Source organism: Leopardus geoffroyi, chromosome E1 (genome assembly GCF_018350155.1).
Source record: "Leopardus geoffroyi isolate Oge1 chromosome E1, O.geoffroyi_Oge1_pat1.0, whole genome shotgun sequence".
Lineage (NCBI taxonomy): Eukaryota > Metazoa > Chordata > Mammalia > Carnivora > Felidae > Leopardus > Leopardus geoffroyi.
In genome coordinates, this window is record NC_059330.1 from 1,530,580 (window position 1) to 1,552,748 (window position 22,169).

The window sequence follows — 22,169 nt, forward strand, 5'->3', positions numbered from 1 at the left end:
CCACCTGCCAGGGGACCCCGCCCGGGGGCCAGACCAGCCCCCTTACCCCCACCCCCCACCCCCGGGCTCCCCCTCGGCCCGCTGTTGAGTACCGTGTGGCTTCCTTGAGCTGCACCCCGCCCGGGAGAGCGATGGCCCCGCTTAGACCCCCCTGAGCGCGCCCCACCCCGTGTTGGCCCCGGACGCCCCGTTCGGACCCCTGCCGGCTCTCCTGCCTCATCACGCAGCCTTGCTCGCTCTGTCTGCGCGGCCCGAGCGGCCGGCAGGTCATCGGCGGCTGCCCCTGATCCTCGGCTCGCCTTCCTTCCCCGTGGACACCCCCAGCTGCGCCAAGCGACCGCTCCGTCCCCACGTGGCGTCCATGAACCCCCTCGTACCCGATTTCCCTGCCCGCCCCCGCCCAGACCCCCAGACGCCTGTGCCCCATCCGTGGTCTCCCCCTGCCCGCCCTCGTTCCACGTTGCCGTGTGTCCGTCCCACTTAGTCTGCACAGAAGGAATCTCCCCGGTCTTCGGCCGTGCCCGCCTTCCCCGCGCTCACCGCCTTTAGCCCGTACGCGCGTGCGTTCAGCTGCTAGAAACGTCTGGCTCTTAGGAAAAACCCCCGAAGCGCGCTCTCTCTTTCCTTTTCCCGGACCCACGCGGCCCCTTTGCGATCTCTGCATCTTCGGCTGGTCTCGTCCCTGTTGCATGAGTGAGTGATTCATCCTCCTTTTTCCTCCCAGCGCCAATGAGGAGACTCGGTCCAGCCGCCCAGCCCAGGCCAGTGGTGCAGGGAGAGGACGGTGCAGACGACCTCATCCCTTTCGCTAAGTGAGTCCTCCCCACCCGGCGGGGATGGGGTGGAGACGCCTGGCTTCTTCCCGGAGAGTCGATCGCAAAGGAGGAATGGGAGGCTCAATGGCCGGTCTCGGGGGATCAAGGATTTGTGAACTTGTTCCACAAACGGTTTTTTGTTTTTGTTTTTTGATTTTTAAATGTTTATTTTTCAGAGCAAGGGAGAGACAGACAGACAGACATCGTGAGTGGGGGAGGGGCAGAGAGAGGGAGACCCAGAATCCGAAGCAGGCTCCAGGCTCTGAGCTGTCAGCACAGAGCCCGACGCGGGGCTTGAACTCAGGAACCCTTGAGATCATGACCTGAGCCAAAGTCGGACACTTAACCGACTGAGCCACCCAGGCGCACCCCCCCCCTTTTTTTTTTTAATTTTTTAAGTTTTTTTTTTTTTCCTCTCTTTAAACTCAGCACTGTATTAAGCACCAGGGATTCAGCAGCTAGAAAGATCAGGGGTTTTGATCTGAGGTTCCCTAGCAAGGAGACAGAACGTCTGAACATGAACATAATTTCAATTAGCGATAAGTATCATAAAAAAAATAAAATAGGAAGAGGACATAACAGGAAATAGAGTGTCTTGGAGACACGAGTTTAGATAGGGTGATTGTGGGAAGGTGAGTTTGAATTGAAATCTGAAAAATGAGAAGCAACCAGTCTGATAATAGCCCGGGGGTGGGGGGACAGGGAGAAGAAGGAATAGTAGGGGTGAGGGGTTGGGGGGGAAGCCGCAAGAAAGAAAGAAGTTTGGTATCATCTGCAACCAGGAAGCAGGCCAGTGTCACGGAAACTTAGTGATCAAGGGAAGAGTAGACAGCCAAGTCAGACGGTCAGGCAGAGGCCAGCTCATATAGGACCTCATAGGCCATTGAAAAAGAGGCCTGAGGACAGTAGAAATCACTGGAAGGTTTTAAGCAGGGAAATGACAAGTAGACTTTTTCTAAGTTTATTTTTTATTTAAAATGTTTAATGTTTATTTTTGAGACAGAGTGTGAGCAGGGGAGGGGCAGAGAGAGAGGGAGACGCAGAATCCCACGCAGGCTCCAGACTCTGAGCTGTCAGCACAGAGCCCGACGTGGGGCTTGAACCTACAAACCATGAAATCATGACCTGAGCTGAAGTCGGATGCCCAACTGACTGAGCCACCCAGGCGCCCCTATTTATTTATTTCTGAGAGAGAAGAGAATGTGGGGAAGGGTCAGAGAGAGAGAGAGGGAGAGAGAGCATCCCGAGCAGACACCTGCTGTCAGCCCAGAGCCCAATGCGGGACTCAATCCCATGACCATGAGATCATGACCTCAGCAGAGATCAAGACTTGGATGCTTAACCAACTGAGCCACCCAGGCACCCCGTCCAACTTTTTAAAAATCCATTTACGTAAGCTCTACACCTAACATGGGGCTTGAACTCATGGCCCTGAGACCAAGAATCGCATGCTCCCCCACCTGAGCCAGCCAGGTGCCCCTCTTCGACTTTTTTATCATGGAAATTTTCAAATAAATACAGAGGTTACAAAAAACAATCATCATGAGGCCAGTGTACCCTTTTCAGTCTGGTCAGTAATTATAATTACATTGAATATAATTTTATCTATATAACCATCCAGCCTCCTCCTCCTCAGATTATTTTGAAGTAGATCTCAAAGTGTATATTATTTCAGAGGACCACTTTTAAAAGATTACTCACACTGCTCTGGGCAGAATAGATTACTAGGGGATTAGAATGGGGAAGCAGGGAGAGGAGGAGGAGTCCATTGAATAGGCCAGGCGGGGAAAGAGTGCTGGAATATGGTGGTGGAGGTGGAAATGGTGAGGAGTGGTCAAATAGGGTATATTAGATTTTTTATTTTTTCTAATTTAAGTGAAACTTTAAAAATTAAAAAGCAATTTTAATGTTATATCATTCATTTTTTGCAAGAGAGAGAGGGAGACACAGAATCTGAAGCTGGCTCCAGGCTCCGAGCTGTCAGCACACAGCCCGACTCAGGGGCTCGAACTCACAGATCGTGAGATCATGACCTGAGCCGAAGCCGGGCACCCAATCCACTGAGCCACCCTGGCGCCCCTAAATTTTTTTTAATATTTATTTTGAGAGAGAGAGAGAGAGAGAGAGAGAGCTTATGAGTGGGGTAAGGGCAGAGAGAGAGAAAGAGAGAGAATCCCAAGCAGGCTCCATGCTGTCAGCACAGAACCTGACATGGGGCTTGAACTCACAAACTGCAAGATGGTGAGCTGAGCTGAAATCAGGAGTCGACGCTTAACCAACTGAAGCACCCAGGCACCCTTTAAATTGTTTAGTTTTAAGTAAGTTCCACTACCAACCTGGGACTTGAACTCAGGACCCTGAGATCAAGAGCTCTACTGACTGAGACAGTTTTTATTTATTTATTTACTTATTTATTTATTTACTTACTTATTTATTTTGAGAGAGAGAGAGTGAGTGAACACAGTGGAGGAGCAGAGAGAAAGAATCCCAAGCAGGGCTCGAACTCACAAACCATGAGATCATGATCTGAGCTGAAATTGAGTCAGATGCTTAACCGATTGTTAAGTGATCTCTGCACCCAACGTGGGGCTCAAACTCACAACCCCAAGATCAAGAGTCACGTGCTCTTCCGACTGAGCCTGCCAGGCGCCCCAAATCTGGGTGTATTTGTGATGTAGAACTGACACGAATTCCTGATGGACTGGACATGAAAATTGAGGGAAACAGAGGCATACCAGCTTTTGGGCCTTAGCAACTGGGCATTGGGGGTGCCTTTCCGTGAGGTGGGGGGGGGGCTCTGGAGGAGAGGTTGAGGGGGTGGTTGACTTGCAAGTCTGGAGTCCAGGGGAAAAGCCGGGGCTGCAGATACGGATTTGGGAGTCTTTAGCACATTGGTGGTATTTACAGGCATGGGCTGGGCTGAGGTCAGGTAAGGAGGCATGGAGATGAGGAGATAAGGGCCCAGGCCAAGCCCCAGGACACTGAGAGGAGTCAGCATCCAGTCTGGGGACTCTGGAAGTGCTGAGCACTGGTCACCACCAGCTCTGCACACCCCTGCTTCCTAGAAGATTAGTCTCTCTGAGATACAGGGACACAAAGCAGGAATGAACGGAGGTTCAGCTCTGCTGGGTCCTTGTGGTGACCAAAGGGAACCTGGCTGTCACATCCCCTGAGTAGCTGGGGCCCTCCTCTTTAACAGCCCAGTGATGGGTTCTCTGGTCGTTTGAGATCTGGGGCTCAAGCAATTGGCAGTCTCTACCCTCGCCCCAGCTCCAGTCTCAAAGCCCTCACCATCTCTGCAGCTAAAATGGGTAAGAGAGCACATGGCCCGAGGGGGCCGGACAGCCGTGTGGTCTCATGGAAAGACGGGACCACTGAGTCCCAGGAGTGAGCAGGTGCTGTGAGGGATGAGCCAGACCTGAGCCTATCTTGTCCTCAGGTGCTCCAGGGTGGTCAGCCGACCTGCACCACCCCGCCTGCCTTCCCAGAGCCTCACGCTGATGCCCCAGCGGTATGGAGACCTCTTCTGGGAGAGCCTTAGCCAAAGGCCCAGGTGGGTAGAAACAGAGCAAAGGAGCAGGGAAGGGAAGGCCGGACAATTTTAAACTAAGCCCTGTGGCAGTGAGCCCTAGTCTGGGGACAGCTGGCCCACTGGCTGACGGACGCTGGGGCAACTACTGCCAGATAGACAGGTGGTTGGGACGGGCCGTCAGAGAAACAATACGGATGGGGGTGTCCTCTCTGCACATAGCTCCCCGTTTGTGCTTTACAGCCCCACCTGGACGGAAGAATGGCACATCCCTCCCTCGCCGGTAGGACAAACTCTGCCCTTTTAAGGCACTTTTGGGTTAAGATCGCACCCACCACCGTCTTATCCTCAGCCCTCCTTGTCACCTCTTCCCTGCTGCCCCCCAACCAGTGCACTGACCACGCACCCTCCTTTCTATGCATCTGTCACCATGTTTTCCAGATCACACCTGTGTTGTCACGATCTGGGCTCCCCAAGACCTCTGACTCCCTACTTCAGTCCAAGTTCTCCTGAGAGACCCAGTTCTGCCCTCTAGCCCCTGCCCCCACCCCATTCTCTGGCACAGAGAGCCACTGGTTGCTCCCAGCCTGGCCTGTACCCCCTTGAGAGGCTCCCACCCCCTGAGGTGCTTTGCAGAAGAAAGAGAAGGAGGCCACATTTGGCGGGAATGCAGCAGGGACCTGGGGGCATCCCAGCCCAGGTGAGGGCTGTCACTTATCACCTGGAGGATCTAAGGAGGCGACAGAGAATCATCAATGAGTAAGGAGGGACATCTGGGCAGAGTCTGGGGACAGGAGGGTCTGAACTAAGGAAGGGGGTGGGGGCTTTGAAGGAAGTGGTGGCTGTATGGGAAGAAGGCCCGGACTTGGTGCAGAATGTCCCCCCCCCCCCCCCCCCCCCCCCCCGTGTGGAGGGGAGGAGGGAGCTGAGCAGGCAGGCTGAGCCTCAGGAGCTGGACAAGGTGGAAACTGGGTCACCGAGGCAGGAAAGCAGTCCACAGAGCTGGAGGACAGTGGGCAGCCAGAGGCCACCTCTGAGTCCCTGGACTGAGGGTGCTTCCGCCCAGGGCAGCAGGGACTGGGGGTAGGGGGGGCGGTGCAGAGGGTTGCGAGCGAAGCCGTAACACCACTGGGTCCCAGCAGGAAGTATTTCGGGGCAGAAAGGTGAAGCCTGGAGGGGCAGAAAGCTTGGCCTTCAGGCGCCGCGTTCCTAAGCCTCTGGTCCCCACAGACTGAAGAAGGCTCAGTGGGACGTCTCGGGAGCCGCACCTGAGCCCCTGGCACCTGCCACTGCCGGCTACGGAGTCCCCAGCTCCACCGAGTACCCGGGTCTGGAAGAGGCGAGGGCTACCTATCCACAGGAGGAGGGCCACCCTGTCACCACTGGCAGGACCCAGGTCTGGCCGGAGGAGCTAGGCGGAGTGCTGGAGGGTGACGGGGATGGACGCCCAGGGCCCGTTTGGGTGGCTGGATTGGAGACGCACAAACGCGGGCAGGGAGAGGCGAAGGGAGCGGGGGGAGGGGGGGGCTAGAACACCTGGAGAGACCTCCTTTCCCGTTCTTCCGTTCCTTTCCTAACTTCCCTCATCCTTACAGCTGCTCTGGTCCCCCTGGAGCCCCCTGGGCCTGGGGGGGGTCTGGTGTCCCCAGACGACTGGGCTCTCTGGCTTCCTACAGCGCTGTCCCAGCGGGCAGGAACCGCCTCCGCTCCCCCTGGGACATGGAGGTGCAGTCTGCGGAGTAAGGAGGAACCCCCAGGCCCTAGGTGTCCGCGCGCTGCCTGGTGGGGGGAGGGGGCGGGCAGGCTCGCCGGCAGACCTGGAGCCTCCCCCTTGTGACGCCGAGGCCTTTCCCTTCCGCAGCCTCTCCCAGCGACCTCCCCGCGCTCGGCACTGGGCGCTAACAGCCCCCTTGGCCGCTAACAGCCCCCTTGGCCGCCCGTGTCAAGCCACCCCGCAGGGCTCCGCACGGCCTATCGCCCCCCCCCTCCAACCGCCCGCCCTCGCTGGCTGGCACTGTGTTCTTCGCTCTGCTCGAGTATTAAAAAGCAAGCGCGTTGAGCCCGAAGTGTCTTTCTGCTCGTGGAGCAGTGATGGCGAGGCTGGCGCGCACGGAGGGCTGCGTCACTTCGAGGACCCGGCTAAGATGAAGTCGGGCTGGACCCCCCGAACTCGAAGAGTCCCGCCGAGCCCCGCTCTTCCAGCCCCGGGGCGGCCCGCGCCCCGCTCTCTCGGCCCGGGCTCGGACCGCACTTCCGCCCCCCGGGGCCCCCGAAGTCTGCCCCCCAAGTCCGGCCGCCGGACCCCCGCCCCGCTCCCCGCGCTGCCAGGGCTTCCCCGCCTCCCCCCCCCCCCCCCCCGCCCACGTCCCCTTAACTGCGAGGCCCCGCCCCGTGCGCAGTGACGTCGGACGCCGCTGTCAGCGGGCGCCGGGGGGGGGTCGGTGTGGGGGAGAATGGCCGCTGCCGCCGTCACCCGCGGGACCCCGGGAGGTAAGAGCCGGGGCCTCGCGCCCGCCTCTCCGCCCCCGCGCCAGGGGGCGCCGCTCCCGGGCCCGCACGCCGCTCCGCCCGGCTCGCCCCCATGCCGGCCCCCGTCCTCCTCCCCGCGCCAGGGGGCGCCGCTCCGCGCAGGGCCCCGCGGCGGACCCCGCGCCCCGGCCCCCGCCCCGGCCCCCGCCGCCCCGCGCCCGCCGGGCTCTGTCCCGCGGCGTCCCCGGGGCACCCCTGCGTGAGGGCGGGAGGCGGACCCTCCCACGTCGGGGCTTCTCCAGGGACCCCCGTCCGGGGCCGCTCCGCACCCTGGCAGGCTGCCTGGCCCGGACTGCGCACCTGCGCCCTGGGGCGGAGTCCTTACCCAGACCCGGCTGCCCGGAGCTCTGCCGGCGCGGACCGACCTCCTCCCCTCTCCGCCCCGGACACCTGGCGGAGCCCGCAGCCCCGAGCCCGCGCTGAGAGCATCCTCCCGCTTCCATCTGTGCCCTCGGGAGGGTGGGGGCTCAGGCTGGAGCCCGAGTGGTAGATGGGGTACGGTGGGCCTGGAGGCCGGGGGCAGGCAGAGGCGTTTGGGGAGAGAGCTGGTGGGGGAGGGGTGGGGAGGGCCGTCGGCCTCAGAGTGGAGGATGGGTCCTCCCGAGGGAGGGAAGCTGGGGTCTGGGTATCTGGCCCGGATGGATCCTCCCAGGCCCTGACCAACCTGGAGGAGAGGGCGTATGTTAGGATCAGTCGTCAGATATGCCCTTCCCCTTGCAAATATCAAATCGAGAAGGAACTCAGGGTGTGTCTTGTAAGGCCTAGCTCTCCAGCGGACTTAGATCTCCCGCCCTGCCCCCAGCGTCCAGGCTCTTGTCTGCCAAACCATCCTCCAAGGACCAGGTGCCCGGAGTCCCACCCCCAGGCCCTGACCCCACTGTAGCCCCAGCCTCCACAAGACCCCCCCCTCACACACACACACACACACACACACACACACACACACACACACTCTGGGGCCTCTGAAGCGCCACCCCTCCAGCCTTCTCCCCTCCCCCACCCCATTTGTCTCTTCCTGATGATTCTGTCCGAGAGGGGGTGTCTCCCCACTCCTGCTGGTTCCTCGCACGAGGTCTGGAGTCTCCCTCTGCTCGGTTCCGCTCTACTCTCCCATCTCAGTCTAGCCCTTTCCCTTCGCCTCTTCATCTTTCCCGGGTACCGCGACCCAGCTCCGCAGCCCTCTCCCGCCTTATTCTCCTCATCCTGGGTCAATGTGGGCCTTCTGCCGTGACCTTGTTCTCTGCCTTCCCAGCACAGACTCCCCCTCCCCCCGGCCTCTCAGGCCGGGGGTGACCTTGCCCCCTGGAGCCCTCAACATGAATACCAAGGACACCACCGAGGTTGCTGGTGAGTACACAGTCTGTGGTGACCCTTGGTTCTTGGATCCCTGCTCTCCTTGTCCTGGTTCCAGATGCTCCCAGGGCTTTGGATCCGGCCCTTTTGCCCTGGGCTGTCACAGAGGTGTCAGAGGCCGCCCTGACAGAAGCCCTCTCTTCTGCTTCCCTCTAGAGAACAGCCACCACCTGAAGATCTTTCTCCCCAAGAAGCTGCTGGAGTGTCTTCCTCGCTGTCCGCTGCTGCCTCCAGAGCGGCTTCGCTGGAATACAAATGAGGTTCTCCAGGGAGCTTGGGGGGAGGAGGACCTCGCAAGGCCTGGTGGGTTGGAGGAAGGCCAGTGGGGGTCTTCCTGTGTCCATGCTCCTCATTGCACAGTATTGCTCTAAGCCCTTGGCGGGTCACGGAGGAGGTGTAAAGACCTGTATCTCGTAGGAGCTTGCTTCTGGGCACATCCACCTGGGTAAAAATAACAGTTACCACCTACAAAATTTTCCTTACAAACCTAGTACCGTGCTGACCTGTGTTATCTCATCCAGTCCTTGAATGACCCTGTGGGGCCGACACTGTCATCCCTGTGCTGTAGACGAGGAAACTGGTCTACCTTGTGGGGTCTATTTGACCATAGAGCCTCTGCTGTTAATGAAACCACCACCGGTCTTGGCTCTTTCTGGAGGCACGGCCCTCGTGTTACACCCCTTCTGTACTCCGCACACACAATACGTTGTGCTGTTTGATCATCACTGGCTTAATTCATTAAACAAGGATCATCGGCAAAAACGTACGTGGGTGGTGATGTTAAAAGTGTGGGGGGCGGGAGCCTGGGTGGCGCAGTCGGTTAAGCATCCGACTTCAGCCAGGTCACGATCTCGCGGTCCGTGAGTTCGAGCCCCGCGTCAGGCTCTGGGCTGATGGCTCGGAGCCTGGAGCCTGTTTCCGATTCTGTGTCTCCCTCTCTCTCTGCCCCTCCCCCGTCCATGCTCTGTCTCTCTCTGTCCCAAAAATAAATAAACGTTGGAAAAAAAAAAAAAAAAAGTGTGGGGAAGCTAAGGGCAGCGAGCAGGGCTTTTCGGAGAGGTGGGAAGGGATTTGGCCTATGGGGTGGCTAGGAGATCTAGGCACGTCCGGCCTATAGGATACTGACACGCGCGAGCTGACTGCTCAGGGCATGTTCAGAGGAGAGTCGATGGACCGGCCTGGTAGGAGTGGTAGATGGAATATAGGTAAACAGGGAGAGCAATGACTTGGTTCCTGGTCTGAGAGAACCTTGGAGCCGGGCTGAGGAATCCAGAATTCCTGGCCGTGTCGAGCCATTTAGGTTTCTTGAGCCAGGAGAAGACACGAAGATGGGTTTTAGAAAGAGCGAAGAGGGGCGCCTGGGTGGCGCAGTCGGTTAAGCGTCCGACTTCAGCCAGGTCACGATCTCGCAGTCCGTGAGCTCGAGCCCCGCGTCAGGCTCTGGGCTGATGGCTCAGAGCCTGGAGCCTGTTTCCGATTCTGTGTCTCCCTCTCTCTCTGCCCCTCCCCCGCTCATGCTCTGTCTCTCTCTGTCCCAAAAAAAAAAATAAATAAATGTTGAAAAAAAAAAAAATTTAAAATAGAAAGAGCGAAGTAACAGGGCAGCATGAAGAGTTGATGATGAAGAGATCAGACTTGACCCCAAGGTCAAGGCCCCCATCGAGAGGAGGGAAGGAGAGGTTAGATTCTCGTCTGAGATGAAGCCCGGGGTTCTCGGGAGGTGGTGGTCCTGGCTGGGAGCAGACGTGGGCGCCAGCCCGCCCTGGCCGCCGGAACTCAGGAGAGAGTGGGGCCGAGGTCCAGGAGTGGGAGGCCAGGCTGAGACTCTGCGAAGGGGACACCCACCTGAGCGCCCCCTGTCCTACAGGAGATTGCGTCCTATCTGATCACCTTTGAGAAGCATGACGAGTGGCTGTCCTGTGCCCCAAAGACAAGGTGAGGTTTGTGAGGTGGGGAGTGGCAGGGGGTCCCAGATCCTGTTTCCAGAACACAGGGCCAACCCTTCCCTTCCCAGGCCTCAGAACGGCTCCATTATCCTCTACAACCGCAAGAAGGTGAAGTACCGGAAGGATGGTTACCTCTGGAAGAAGCGCAAGGACGGGAAGACCACCCGCGAGGACCACATGAAGCTGAAAGTCCAGGGCATGGAGGTGAGCCGGGTGCCAGCCATCCGTCCTCGGCCCGGTCCCAGCCGTGCTGGGGCCCGGTGACCTGGGTCCCCCTCCCTCCTGCCGCCCGTCCCTTCTCACTCACGTGCCATGGCCCCCTCCCCGACCAGCTCTCTGGGATTAGGCTCCTGGGAGGGCATCAGCGCCCACGCCCCTCGCTTCTCCTGGATTCCGTCAGGGGCCTGTGTCCGGAAGCCCTGAGCACAAGTCACGGCGGCTCCTCTGCTGGGCTGTGCTCTCCCCCTGCCTCCCCGTCTCCAGACAGCCCCTCCCCCACCTCCAGTCTGGGCCTTGTCTGGGTGCTAGGACTGGGAAGGCGCATGGGGAGCCCCCCCCCCGCCCCGGGGCAGGGGGCGGTGGTGGGCTGGGGAAAGAGGAGCTGCTGGAAAGGTTGGGATTCCTGCAAAGGGACTGAACAGAGGAAGAGTCGGGGAGCAGACTAGCCCTCCCCCCACCCCAGCCTGTCTCCTGGCAGTGTCTCTATGGCTGCTACGTTCACTCTTCCATCGTCCCCACATTCCATCGGCGCTGTTACTGGCTGCTCCAGGTGAGGCCGTGGGGCTCAGGGAGCTGGGGGCTGGGAAGAAGGGGGGTAGGGGGTGGAGAAAGTCACACGTAGGGGGGCGGGCGGTGAGGCCGGGGGCACGCGGGAAGAAGGCCAGGACGAGGAAGCCGAGCCCCCCATGGACCCCATGGCGCTGTGTGTCTGCCTTGGGCTCCCAGAACCCTGACATCGTGCTTGTGCACTACCTGAACGTCCCAGCCCTGGAGGACTGCGGAAAGGGCTGCAGCCCCATGTTTTGCTCCATCAGCGGCGACCGTCGCGAGTGGCTGAAGTGGCCCCGGGAGGAGCTGCTGGGGCAGCTGAAGCCCATGTGTAAGGCCCGCGGGGGGCTAGGGCGGCACTGCTGGGGGCTGCTGGGGGCGTGCGGACGAGGGCCTCTACACCCAGAAGCCCCGGGAGCCCAGGAGGGTGCTTTTCCGAGGGGCCACCAGGACTCCTGCCGTGTCCTGAGGTCCGGGAACGCGGAGAGAGGGGGCTGAGGGACATTTGGGAGCTGCGCGTCCGAGCTGCTTTGAGGCAGCTGGCCAGAAGCCTCGGAGCGGGTCAGGTGCTTGGAGAAGCCGGCAGGGCGCTGTGGGGACGGTGTGCGAGCCCCATGGCACCCCCTCCCCGCGCCCCACCCCCACCCCCACAGTTCACGGCATCAAGTGGAGCTGTGGGAACGGCACGGAGGAGTTCTCCGTAGAGCAGCTGGTGCAGCAGATCCTGGACAGCCACCCGACCAAGCCCGCGCCCCGAACCCACGCCTGCCTCTGCAGTGGAGGCCTCGGTTAGTGACCCCTGGCCCCGGAGCTCCCCCCCACCAACCCGGCCATGCCGCGCCTCCTCTGGCTGAGGGCTCCCCCGGCCTGCCAGGATTTGCATGCGGATTTGCATGTCTTTTGCACGTCCCAGAAAGCTGGGCCGGAGGAGCAGAGGCCTTCCCGGCTGGCTGCACACGGGCTCCTTTCCCCAGAGTTCCAGCAGCCCTGGCTCCTTCTCTGTCTCCTACTCTTAGCAACTCTGGGCCACCCCAGCCCGGCGGTTGACACCTAGACGGTACCGCCTCGGTTCTGTTCTCTTGTCCTGTTTCTGTGCCTTTATGAGTCTCTCTCAGCTACTCTTCTGCGGGCTTCTGCAGTCCTGTTAATCTGGGGAGAAGGGGCACCGCTTCTGCCTCCCAGTGGCCACAGTCGGCATTACATCTCGTACACCCGCAAAGGGCCAGGAAACGCCTGGAGGCTGCCGGTAAGGGAAGGTGGAGAATGAAGTGTCCTTTCCCTTTTCTCCTCCCACCCTTTTCCGCTGCAGGTTCCGGGAGCCTCACCCACAAATGCAGCAGCACGAAACACCGCATCATCTCTCCCAAAGTGGAGCCCCGAGCTTTAACCCTGACCTCTGTCTCCCACCCCCACCCCCCTGAGCCTCCTCCGCTGATCGCCCCTCTTCCCCCAGAGCTCCCCAAGGCACATACTTCCCCTTCTTCTTCCTCCTCCTCTTCCTCCTCTTCCTCAGGCTTTGCGGAACCCCTAGAGATCAGACCTAGCCCACCCACCTCTCGAGGGGCGTCATCCAGAGGAGGCACGGCAATCCTCCTCCTGACGGGACTGGAGCAGCGCACTGGGGGCCTGACGCCCACCAGGCACTTGGCCCCCCAGGCTGACCCCAGGCCTTCCGTGAGCTTGGCTGTGGTTGTAGGATCCGAGCCCCCTGCCCCACCAGCTCCTCCCAGCCCTGCTTTCGACCCCGATCGTTTTCTCAACAGCCCCCAGAGGGGCCAGACATACGGAGGGGGCCAGGGGGTGAGCCCGGACTTCCCCGAGGCAGAGGCCGCCCACACCCCCTGCCCTGCCCTAGAACCCGCTGCTGCCCTGGAGCCCCAGGCGGCTGCTCGGGGTCCCCCTCCACCGCCAGGAGCAGGTGGGAGAAGAGGAAACCGTTTCTTTATTCAAGATGACGGTAGCGGGGAGGAGCTCAAGGCCCAGGGGGCTGCCCCACCCGCACCTTCACCCCCTCCTTCGCCCCCACCTTCACCTGCCCCCTTGGAGCCAGCAGGCAGGGGAGGCAGAGGGGAGGCCTTGTTCGGAGGAGCTGCTGGGGCCAGCGAACTGGAGCCCTTCGGTCTCTCGTCATTCCCTGACCTCATGGGAGAGCTCATCAGCGACGAGGCTCCAGGCGCCCCTGCCCCAGCCGCCCCGCTCTCTCCTGCTCTTAGCAGCATCACGGACTTCTCCCCAGAGTGGTCCTACCCGGAGGTGAGCCTCAGGCCTCGCTCCCCTATTTTTCCTACCCACGCCGCCACTTGGTTTCCCTTGGTTTGTGTGACCTCTCACTTGTCCCACCCTATTTTCGCTGTCTCCCTAGTTAGCCCTCCCTCCTGCCTTCCCCCCTCTGCGGGCCAGGTGGCGTGGTGTGGGTCCCCCAGGTGCCTGGGGAACTTTGTCCTCTCGGTGACTGTGTCACAGGCAGGGCACTAGGGCGGCCTAGCCTGGAGAGAACATGACGGGGTGTGATGGCAGAGTCTGCCTTCCGCAGTGGAGAAGTCCCGCTCGCTCTCAGCTGCCCCACAGAGGGGAAGGACCGTGGGAGCCTCAGGCAAGGGAAGCAGTGGGTCCCCCGATCTGGGCAAGAGCGTCGGGAGGAGGGACAGGCTAGCTGACCTCGCCCCGCTGCAGCCCGCCCAGTCCGTGTACCCGGAATCTAGCACAGGGCCCCGCCCTGCAGCACTAGTGCCCTCGATGAATGGGTGCACGAGTGAGCACCCCACAGGGTTCCGGTCACACGGTGCCCGGCCTTCTCTCTGCAGGGTGGGGTCAAGGTGCTCATCACAGGTCCCTGGACTGAGGCCGCCGAGCATTACTCCTGTGTCTTTGATCACATCGCGGTGCCAGGCTCACTCGTCCAGCCTGGCGTCTTGCGCTGCTACTGTCCTGGTATGGGGACCAGGGATGGCACGGGGACTGGGGACAGCAGGATAGCACCTGGGCGGTTAGCTTCCAGGAAGTGCTGGGAACGACCCTGTCGGATCTTGAGCCTGAGTCCTGTGTCCCCGCAACGGGCAGATGTTCCCCAGGCTTATGTGTCAGAAGGTCTAGGCTCTGGTCTGAGGAATCTAGTCCTCGGCTCACTGGTGGCCTCTGACAGGTCCGCTCCTTTCTTGGGTCCGTGGCCGCCCCTCCTTTGGGGGCAGGCATTTGCCCTGACGGGTCTCCAGTGTCCATCCAGGCCCTCTGGCTTGGTTAGAGTCAGTCTCTGGTTCCAATCCAGGGAGCATGAGAAGGGAGACGCGTTGGTCTCCTCCAACCTGTCCTGGACCGAAGGACATTGCCTTCTAGATCTGGGCTGTCCGGTATGGTAGCCATCAGCCACATGTGCCTGAGATTAATTAAAATGAAATAAAATATAAAATTCGGCTCCTGCCTCTCGCGAACCACATTTTGAGTGTTCAGTAGCCACACGTGGCTTAGCGCTCCCCCACTGGGCGGTGCAGACACAGAACCTCTCCACCGAGGTGGTCCGTCTGCCACCACCTTGCCTCCTTACCGTGCACCCAACAGTCAGCGTTACTGGGACCTCAAGGGCCACCAGAGTGACAGGATGACAGGTTTGCCGTCTGTGAGTGTGTTCCCCCACCCCGCAACAGCCTGGTTCAGCGTTGCATGGAAGGAAAAGAGAGATCAGAGAAGCTGGGATCAGGGATGGTTTTGGCCTCTAGTCTTGGGACCCCGGCCTGGTGGTGTCGTTCTCGAGGCCACAGATGCGGAGAGCCTGGGACACAGCTCTCACTAGACACTGCTGGTGAGCAGTTACATCTTTTCCGCCAGCCTCATCATGGGCTCACGACCTCTGGACTCTGACCTTGGGGGATCAAACTTCTTTGTAAGCGTAGGTGTCTCCTGACCCTCAGCTTCCAGGCCTTGGTGCTGAATAAGAAGCATCTTCACTGCAGAATCTGCAGTCCCAGGTGTCTCTGGCCCATAGGAGGTTTTAAGTTCCTGAATGAACGGAGTGGAGTCCCTTCCCCATCAGGACCAAGGCCACTTAAGCAAGGGTGGAGGGGAGCCGGCTATGAAATGATCATGTGTGGCCTTCACGTGGGGGCCAGAGAAGGAACCAGGGAGAGAGCCCATCTTGCTGATCCTGCCCTCCCCAGCCCATGAGGTGGGGCTGGTGTCTTTGCAGGTGGCGGGGCGGGAGGGGCCCCTTTCCGCCTCTGTGCTCTTTGAGTATCGAGCCCGCCGATTCCTGTCACTGCCTAGTACTCAGCTTGACTGGTTGTCTCTGGACGGTGAGTACTTAGCCCTCCGACCCCTTGGCAGGCCCCACAGCCTTTGAGGACATGCTCCAAACCCCTCAGGACTCCGGTGGCCACCGCCCAGCCCCCAGTTTACCCCCCTTTTCCCAACCCCTGCTTCATTGGTCATCTCTAAATGCAGCAGCCATTGCCCCTCCCCCCCCCCCCCCCCCCACATCTCCTCTTCTCCGGAAACCTCGGAGCCGTCTCTGTCCCAGCTCTTGGCCTGTCCTCTGTCCCAAAGATGGGCTCTAGGCAGGCGAGGCCAAGAGGCAGGAGCAGGGACAGGGTGTGGGGCAGTGCATGTGGGGTGTCCACAAACGTATGTATGTACCTATATGTGTATTTAATTTCCTTCCTTAATTTTCTCTCTAGTTATGAAGATAGGTGGTTGCTGTAAGAAAGTTAGGAATAACAGAAAAGCATGCGGTAGAAAATGAAAATTGCTTGTAATGCTACCACTTGGTGACGTTCGCCTTTAATGTACTTTCTTGCACGGACAGAGGCGCACATGCTCACGCATATGCGTATCAAGTCTAGACCCACGTGTGTTCCTTATGGGTTATCCCTCCTGTGGCTTCCAGCTGTTTCCCTGTGGCACCTGCTTCTCCTGGTCCTGCAGGTGCCCCTCCCCCCCCCACCCGGACTCCCTTCCCTCAGCGCCCTTGCCCCCCAACCCCCGTCTGCCTCACTCTTGGGGGCGGCCCCCCCACAGCCCGGCCTGCTCATGAGTTCCGCCGTGGCTGCTCCAGGCCTATGTGTTCCTGGCTCTCCTGTGGGGCTCCACCCTCCCCCTGCTCCTTGGACTAGTGTCCTGACTTGCCCCTCTTCTTCCCTTCCTCTTGCTTGCTCGGTGCACCCCTCCGCTCTCCCGCCCTTCCTCTCCTCTCCTTCACCCGGTTTACCCTCCTGCCCCCTCCCTTGTCTTTCTGTTCATTCTCCACTCCCCACCCCCGTCACCTCTTCCTTAGTCCCCCTTCTGTCCTGGCATCTCAAGTGGGACCTCCTCAACCTCCACCCTGTCTCTGTGCATGTTTTCCCACGGCCCCAATCCCCTCCCGCCTCCCCTCCTTGTCCTTGTGTGATCTCAGGAGGGGACAGATATAGCTTGGGGTGCGCGCGCGCGCGTGTGTGTGCTTTGTGCACCGGGTGGGGGAGGAAGAGGAGGAATGGACGTGGCCGTCCGTCTCTGTCACCTTCCAGCCCTGCCACCCTCTTTGTGGACAGCTGCCGGGGGACTGGGAGGAGGGGGTGGTGCTTTTTAAATCACAGCCCTTGAGCTCTCTGGGCAGTGGATAAGAGAGAAGAGGGGCCCGGTGTCCTTCAGCCCCACATGGGGGACAGAGGTAGCATCTGGGGCAAGGAGAGCTGACGGAATAGTGCGTCTAGAAAGCTGGGGGTGTGTGTGAGTGAGATCTGGGCCAGCTTGGGGCCACGGGCTGTTTGGGAGTTCCCACCATGTCTGTGTCTCAAAGGACACAGTTCTGGTCCCCGGTCAGTGGGTAGCGTTAAAAGCCCCAGTTTAAGGCCTGCGTCCTGACGGACCGTATTTGGGGCGGGGAGGGTGGGGCGGAGGGGCCGTTGTTCTGGGGGAGAGGAAAGAACGGGCGTCTGCCTCTTCACCCCCAGGGCCCGGGACAGGCCCAGCTGTGTTCGGGGCGTGACCCGGACCCTACCCACCGCTCAGCCTCCTCCCGTACCCCTTGCCCCTCAGACAACCAGTTCCGGATGTCCATCCTGGAGCGGCTGGAGCAGATGGAGAAACGGATGGCCGACCTGGCAGCAGCCGGGCAGGCTCCCTGCCGCAGTCCTGCCGCGCCTCCGATTCAGGTACCTGTGTGAGGAGGGAGCTCGGGAGGGTCTTCCCGGAGGAGATGGCTCTCGTGTGTGGCTCTCCCGTCCCCGGCTTCCTCCTCCCTGACGTCACCCCACTCCGGCTCCACCGCGGGGCGGGAGTGGCTATTCTGGGCACCCTCTTGGCACGACGGGCCTGAGACTATTTCTGATCCGAAGAGGGTGGGGGGAGGGGGCCAGGAGAGCAGGGGCCCAAGTCTCCGAGGAAGCAGACGGGGAGAGGACTCTGGGCTCCGAGAGGGAAAAAAGCCGTCTGCGGGGGAGGAAGCTAACTGGGGGTGGGGGACACCCGGGACCCCAAACCAGGGACACGGATGGCCCAGAGAGCTCTGGGTGGCAGGAAAGCTGGTGCGGGAGGTGTGGGGAGGGCAGGACAGGAAGCGGAGAGGACGGGTGGGGTGGCCAGGGCCATGCTGAGCCAGGGGACCAGACGCTTGGGTCCCTGCACAAGGGTATCTGTACTGCAGGACGAAAGCCAGGGACCCGGGTTCGAGGCCCGTGTGGTGGTCTTGGTAGAGAGCATGATCCCTCGCTCCACCTGGAGGGGTCCTGAACGTCTGGCCCACGGAAGCCCCTTCCGGGGCATGAGCCTCCTGCACCTGGCTGCCGCCCAGGGCTACGCCCGCCTCATCGAGACCCTGAGCCAGTGGCGGTGAGCAGGGCAGCGGGCAGGGGGACTGGGGCAGAAGTACCAGGGGACGGAGGAGGGACCAGAGGACCCGGAGCCCCACCAAGAGGGAAGGATCTGCACTCGTGACAGACTCTCAGCCCCTCACATTATGCGTCTCTGACCGTCTTGCTGCACCGACCTCGGTGCTTCTGGACAGCCTGCCCTCCTCCCCCGTTCCTTTGATCCTGATGCGCCTGCTTTGCCCGCTTTTACCGACTGGGCTCGTGTCCCTGTCCCAAACCCTCCAGGAGCGTGGGGACAGGGAGCCTGGACTTAGAGCAAGAGGCTGACCCGCTCAACGTGGACCACTTCTCTTGCACCCCTCTGGTGAGCGTGTGTGGGGCGGCGTGGGCCAGGCGCGCGGCCGTGGGAAAGTGTTGAGGGACGCAGGGAAGGAGCCGGTGGAGCTGGGAACTGAAGACCCGGCCTGGGGAGGAAGGGCCCCGGGCCTCACGTCCACGCTCTCCACCCTCAGATGTGGGCCTGTGCCCTGGGACACCTGGAAGCCGCCGTGCTCCTCTTCCGCTGGAACAGACAGGCGCTGAGCATTCCCGACTCACTGGGCCGGCTGCCCCTGTCCGTGGCACAGTCCCGGGGCCACGTGCGCCTCGCCCGCTGCCTGGAAGAGCTGCAGAGACAGGAAGCTTCGCTGGAGCCCCCACTTGCCCTGTCGCCCCCCTCCTCCAGCCCAGACACTGGTGAGGGTCGCCCCCGATCTAAGAGGCTGTGGGTGGGAGAGCGAGAGGAGGAGCAGGGAAGAGGAGAGGGGGTGGGAAGAACAATCTGGGAGGGGTCATGGAGCCCCTGCTGCCCTTGCCTCTCCCCTGTCCTTGCAGGGCTGAGCGGGGTCTCGTCGCCCTCGGAGCTGTCGGATGGCACATTCTCTGTCACATCAGCTTATTCGAGCGCCCCGGATGGTAGTCCTCCCCCCGCTCCTCTGCCGGCCTCAGAGATTCCGATGGAAGAGACTGTCCCAGGCCAACTCTCCGCTGGGGCCCCTGAGGCCCCCCTATTCCTCATGGACTGTGAAACCACCAACTCCCAGAGGCCAGCACCCTCACCGCCTCCTCTCCCACCAACCACCGAAGGGGGGACTGCTCCTGAGGAAGCAGACGGCCCACTGGCCGTGGACGTGATCCCGGTATACTGCTCGTGCTCGTGCTCACGGACGGTAAAGGCTAGAAATGGCACGGGGTGGGGGGTGGGGGGGGCGGCAAGACTGAGCAGACGCTGATCATCCCATGAAGCAGAACCTGAGTCTGGCTTCAGTTTGGGAGGAAAGGGCGTTTACCTTTATTTTGGGACGGGCAAGGCAACCCTTTGCTTAACTCCCGTCAGACCTTGTGACTCAGAAGTCATGAGGTGTCAGAGATCAAAAATTCTAGAGAACAGCCTCAGCTGGAGCTGGGCTGAGAGGTTACCTGCTGGTCCGTGCAGAGATAAGGTTTTGGGGGAAGCAGCCTGACGGAGGGAAGCGGGTGCTGTGTGGAGCAGAGGCTGACAAGCTGGCGGGTCTGGCAGAGATCTGGGGTGGGGACGAGGCTTGCACGGGACAAAAGTGAAGCAAGTCTTGAGACGGGAGTGAACAGAGGAATGAATCTTCGAACCTAGCAGCGCACTTCTCTGCTAAGACCTGGGGAGGTACCCATCTTGGAGAGGCCAACGGACCAACTGGGTGCCTAGTACTAGAAGCACAAAATGCTTAAAGTCGGCAGTGCACCGGCTTCACAGCTAGAGCCATCTGGCAGGGTGTCCGGTAGGTGGCAGGCACCGAGCTCAAGGGGCTGGGGGTTGCAGGCACGGCCGAGCCTGTGGGGAGCACATGTTGGTCAGCTGGCATGAGGCAGGGGGGCCAGCGGGCAGTTGGCCTGGAAGGGCAGGTCCTTCATTTGTTCCACTCCTGCAACCCTGTTCGGAGGAGGTCCATCCCGTCCCGTTTTCCACGCCGTCTCAACACAGGGCCATAAACTTAAGTGGGAGCCTGGCAGGCATACGTAAATAGTGGCCGAGAAGGACTGGGGAGCAGGGACAGCCATCCCCGAGGCCTGTCTGGTGGTGAGGGGAATGACAAGACAGCAAGTGGACGATGGTGACGGCCTTGGCGGGGCAGGAATGTCTGGCGGCTGGGACTGCTCCCGACTCACCCTCTCCTCTCCTCTGTGCAGGTGGACATGATCTCACTGGCCAAGCAGATCATTGAAGCCACACCAGAGCGGATTAAACGCGAGGACTTCACGGGGCTGCCCGAGGCTGGAGCGCCCATGAGGGAGCGGACAGGGGCCCTGGGGCTCAGCGAGACCATGTCCTGGCTGGCCAGCTACCTGGAGAACGTGGACCATTTCCCCAGCTCAGCCCCGCCCAGGTGACCAGCTCAGGACAGCAGGTCCAGATTCGTCAGGGCAAGCAGGGAGCGGGGAGGTCCTTCCCTGGAGCCAGTGCTCCGTTCTGGCCCGGGGCCCCAGCCCCTGAGGAAGAGACTGGTACCGGCTGAGGGGCTCTCAAGTCCCCCTCCGGGCTCTGTGGCTGGACACGCTTCACGGTGGGCCCCAGGACACCCCCTCTCCCTGTCCCTGCAGCGAACTGCCCTTCGAGCGTGGTCGCCTGGCCGTCCCTCCCGCCCCTTCCTGGGCAGAGTTTCTGTCCGCTTCTGCCAGCGGCAAGATGGAGAGCGACTTCGCCCTGCTAACGCTGTCAGATCACGAGCAGCGGGAGCTGTACGAGGCGGCTCGAGTCATCCAGACGGCCTTCCGGAAGTACAAGGTCAGAGGCCGGGGGTCCCGCGAGACGAATCACAGCAGCCCGAGGTCAGGGGACGCGGTGGGCTCCAGGCTGGAAGTCTGAGGCTTGGTTCTCGCAGGGCCGGAGGCTGAAGGAGCAGCAGGAGGTGGCGGCTGCAGTGATCCAGCGCTGCTACCGGAAGTACAAGCAGGTGAGCCCTTTCTCCCCTGAAAGCACGCCCCACCCCTGAGCGCCCAGAGCGCTGCGGGAGCCCTAACCCCCTTCTCTCTCCACAAGCTGACCTGGATCGCGCTCAAGGTATTAGGCATGAGGTCTGGGTGTGCGCTTGTCCCTGACGAGCCGGCCTCTCCACCAGCGTGTGGATTAGAGACCGGCACCCGCCGAACTTGGGGGCGAACCTCAGGGTGCTGGGGCTCTGTCCCTGCATTTCACCCCCTGTCCCCGCTCCCCATCCCTGCAGTTTGCGCTGTACAAGAAGATGACCCAGGCGGCCATCCTGATCCAGAGCAAGTTCCGGAGCTACTATGAGCAGAAGCGGTTTCAGCAGAGCCGCCGGGCGGCCGTGCTCATCCAGCAGCACTACCGCTCCTACCGCCGCCGGCCCGCAGGCAGCCTGCCCGCCCGCACCAGGTACGGCCCGCGGACCCCCTCCCCGCCTTCCCCTGCCTCCCCTGCCAGGGTCCAGGGGCTGGGGGCGGGGGCGCCCGCGGGCCACGTCTGCTCATCGCTCCTTTCTTCCAGCAGGGGCTCCTTTCTCACCAAGAAGCAGGACCAGGCAGCCCGGAAGATCATGAGATTCCTGCGGCGCTGCCGGCACAGGTACCCGCGTCCCGGGCCGCTCCCCGCGGCCACCTCCACCGCCCCCCCCCCCCCGCCCCGTTCCCATCGGCCGGCGTCCTGACCCACTCCCCATCTCCCCGCAGGATGAGGGAACTGAAGCAGAACCAGGAGCTGGAAGGGCTCCCCCAGCCCGGACTGGCCACCTGACCGCCGCGCCGCCTTCCTCACCGCCCCGGGGGCCGCTTCTGGCAGTCTTAACCGAGGCCGGGCCCTCGGCGGGAGGGGAGCCCCCGTCGGCCGCTGTCCCGCTAAGCGGCGGCCGGAACCCTCCCGGGGCCCCCGCCCCGCCCCGCTGGGGCGCGCCCCGTCTCTCGGCATCGCCCCCTCCCCCCCACCCCCGGGCCCGCGCCCCACCTCCCCGCATCTTCAGCCGCGACCTCCGGAGCCCCGCCTGCCCCTGCTCCACGTTTCCCCGCTGCCTGCACCCGCCCCGGCCCCCTCCCGACTTGCCTTATTTATTTGTTGGACGCGTCTCTGAATGTATCCGCCTCGGTCCCGCCCCCGCCGCGCGCCCCCGCCCGACTCCGCATGCCGGCGCGCGTCCCCGTCCCGGGCCGCCCCGCCCCCGAGGGGAGGGGCCTGTACATACTGTAACATACAGAGCAGAGTGAAGAGTCTATTTACGGCGCCGCGGGGAGGGCGGCGCGGCGGGGGCCCCCGGCCGGCTCCACGAGCACTTTCTACTTGTGCATGGGCTTGGTTTCTACGAGTTACCATTAAACATCGCTGCACCAGCCAGCCTCCCGCCTCTGTCTGCGCCGCGCGGGCGGGCGGGCGGAGCCTCGGCGGCGGGGGACAGCGGGCGGGGCGCGGCCGGCGCGGGGCTCTTCGCCT

The 22,169-nt window shown here is 61.7% G+C and overlaps 2 protein-coding genes and 1 long non-coding RNA gene across 28 annotated transcripts; 2 read left to right on the plus strand and 1 right to left on the minus strand.

The window, feature by feature from the left end:
* The first annotated feature begins 642 nt into the window (after window positions 1-642).
* Window positions 643-6,403, plus strand: INCA1 (inhibitor of CDK, cyclin A1 interacting protein 1). Its single transcript, XM_045490085.1, is given in 8 exon segments — window positions 643-812; window positions 4,255-4,368; window positions 4,588-4,627; window positions 4,910-5,103; window positions 5,575-5,740; window positions 5,940-5,969; window positions 5,971-6,108; window positions 6,206-6,403. Coding segments are annotated over 7 exon segments (744 nt in total). The 5' UTR covers window positions 643-729; the 3' UTR covers window positions 6,088-6,108; window positions 6,206-6,403.
* A 311-nt stretch (window positions 6,404-6,714) lies between these two features.
* On the plus strand, window positions 6,715-22,069 carry CAMTA2 (calmodulin binding transcription activator 2). Of its 25 annotated transcripts, none has more exons than XM_045490068.1 (23): window positions 6,715-6,834; window positions 8,126-8,220; window positions 8,383-8,486; window positions 10,094-10,161; window positions 10,241-10,376; window positions 10,855-10,941; window positions 11,118-11,271; window positions 11,594-11,728; window positions 12,250-13,193; window positions 13,745-13,871; window positions 15,092-15,226; window positions 16,947-17,062; window positions 17,554-17,738; window positions 18,005-18,083; window positions 18,232-18,454; window positions 18,593-18,927; window positions 19,922-20,118; window positions 20,333-20,516; window positions 20,614-20,685; window positions 20,772-20,792; window positions 20,956-21,125; window positions 21,237-21,314; window positions 21,419-22,069. In XM_045490068.1, exons 2-23 carry the CDS (start codon window positions 8,190-8,192, stop codon window positions 21,480-21,482), a joined length of 3,645 nt encoding a protein of 1,214 aa, XP_045346024.1. In that variant the 5' UTR covers window positions 6,715-6,834; window positions 8,126-8,189; the 3' UTR covers window positions 21,483-22,069. The 25 variants fall into 25 exon arrangements, with proteins under 25 accessions (XP_045346024.1, XP_045346025.1, XP_045346029.1 ...); XM_045490069.1 differs by having other exon boundaries at window positions 10,870-10,941; XM_045490051.1 differs by having other exon boundaries at window positions 6,747-6,834; window positions 8,131-8,220.
* LOC123604253 lies at window positions 18,091-22,038 on the minus strand. Of its 2 annotated transcripts, none has more exons than XR_006715269.1 (3): window positions 21,925-22,038; window positions 19,178-20,663; window positions 18,091-18,384 (listed from the first exon to the last, which is right to left on the minus strand). It is a non-coding gene; the product is annotated as an uncharacterized LOC123604253 (long non-coding RNA). The 2 variants fall into 2 exon arrangements; XR_006715270.1 differs by lacking the exon at window positions 21,925-22,038 and adding an exon at window positions 21,690-21,787.
* Window positions 22,070-22,169: the final 100 nt, after the last annotated feature.

Coding starts and splice junctions, on each gene's coding strand:
- CAMTA2 (XM_045490051.1), top strand. CDS start 6,798: ATGGCCGCTGCCGCCGTCACCCGCGGGACCCCGGGAG. Junction 8,221..8,382: donor GGACACCACCGAGGTTGCTG/GTGAGTACACAG, acceptor GCTTCCCTCTAG/AGAACAGCCACCACCTGAAG. Junction 10,942..11,117: donor GCTGTTACTGGCTGCTCCAG/GTGAGGCCGTGG, acceptor TTGGGCTCCCAG/AACCCTGACATCGTGCTTGT.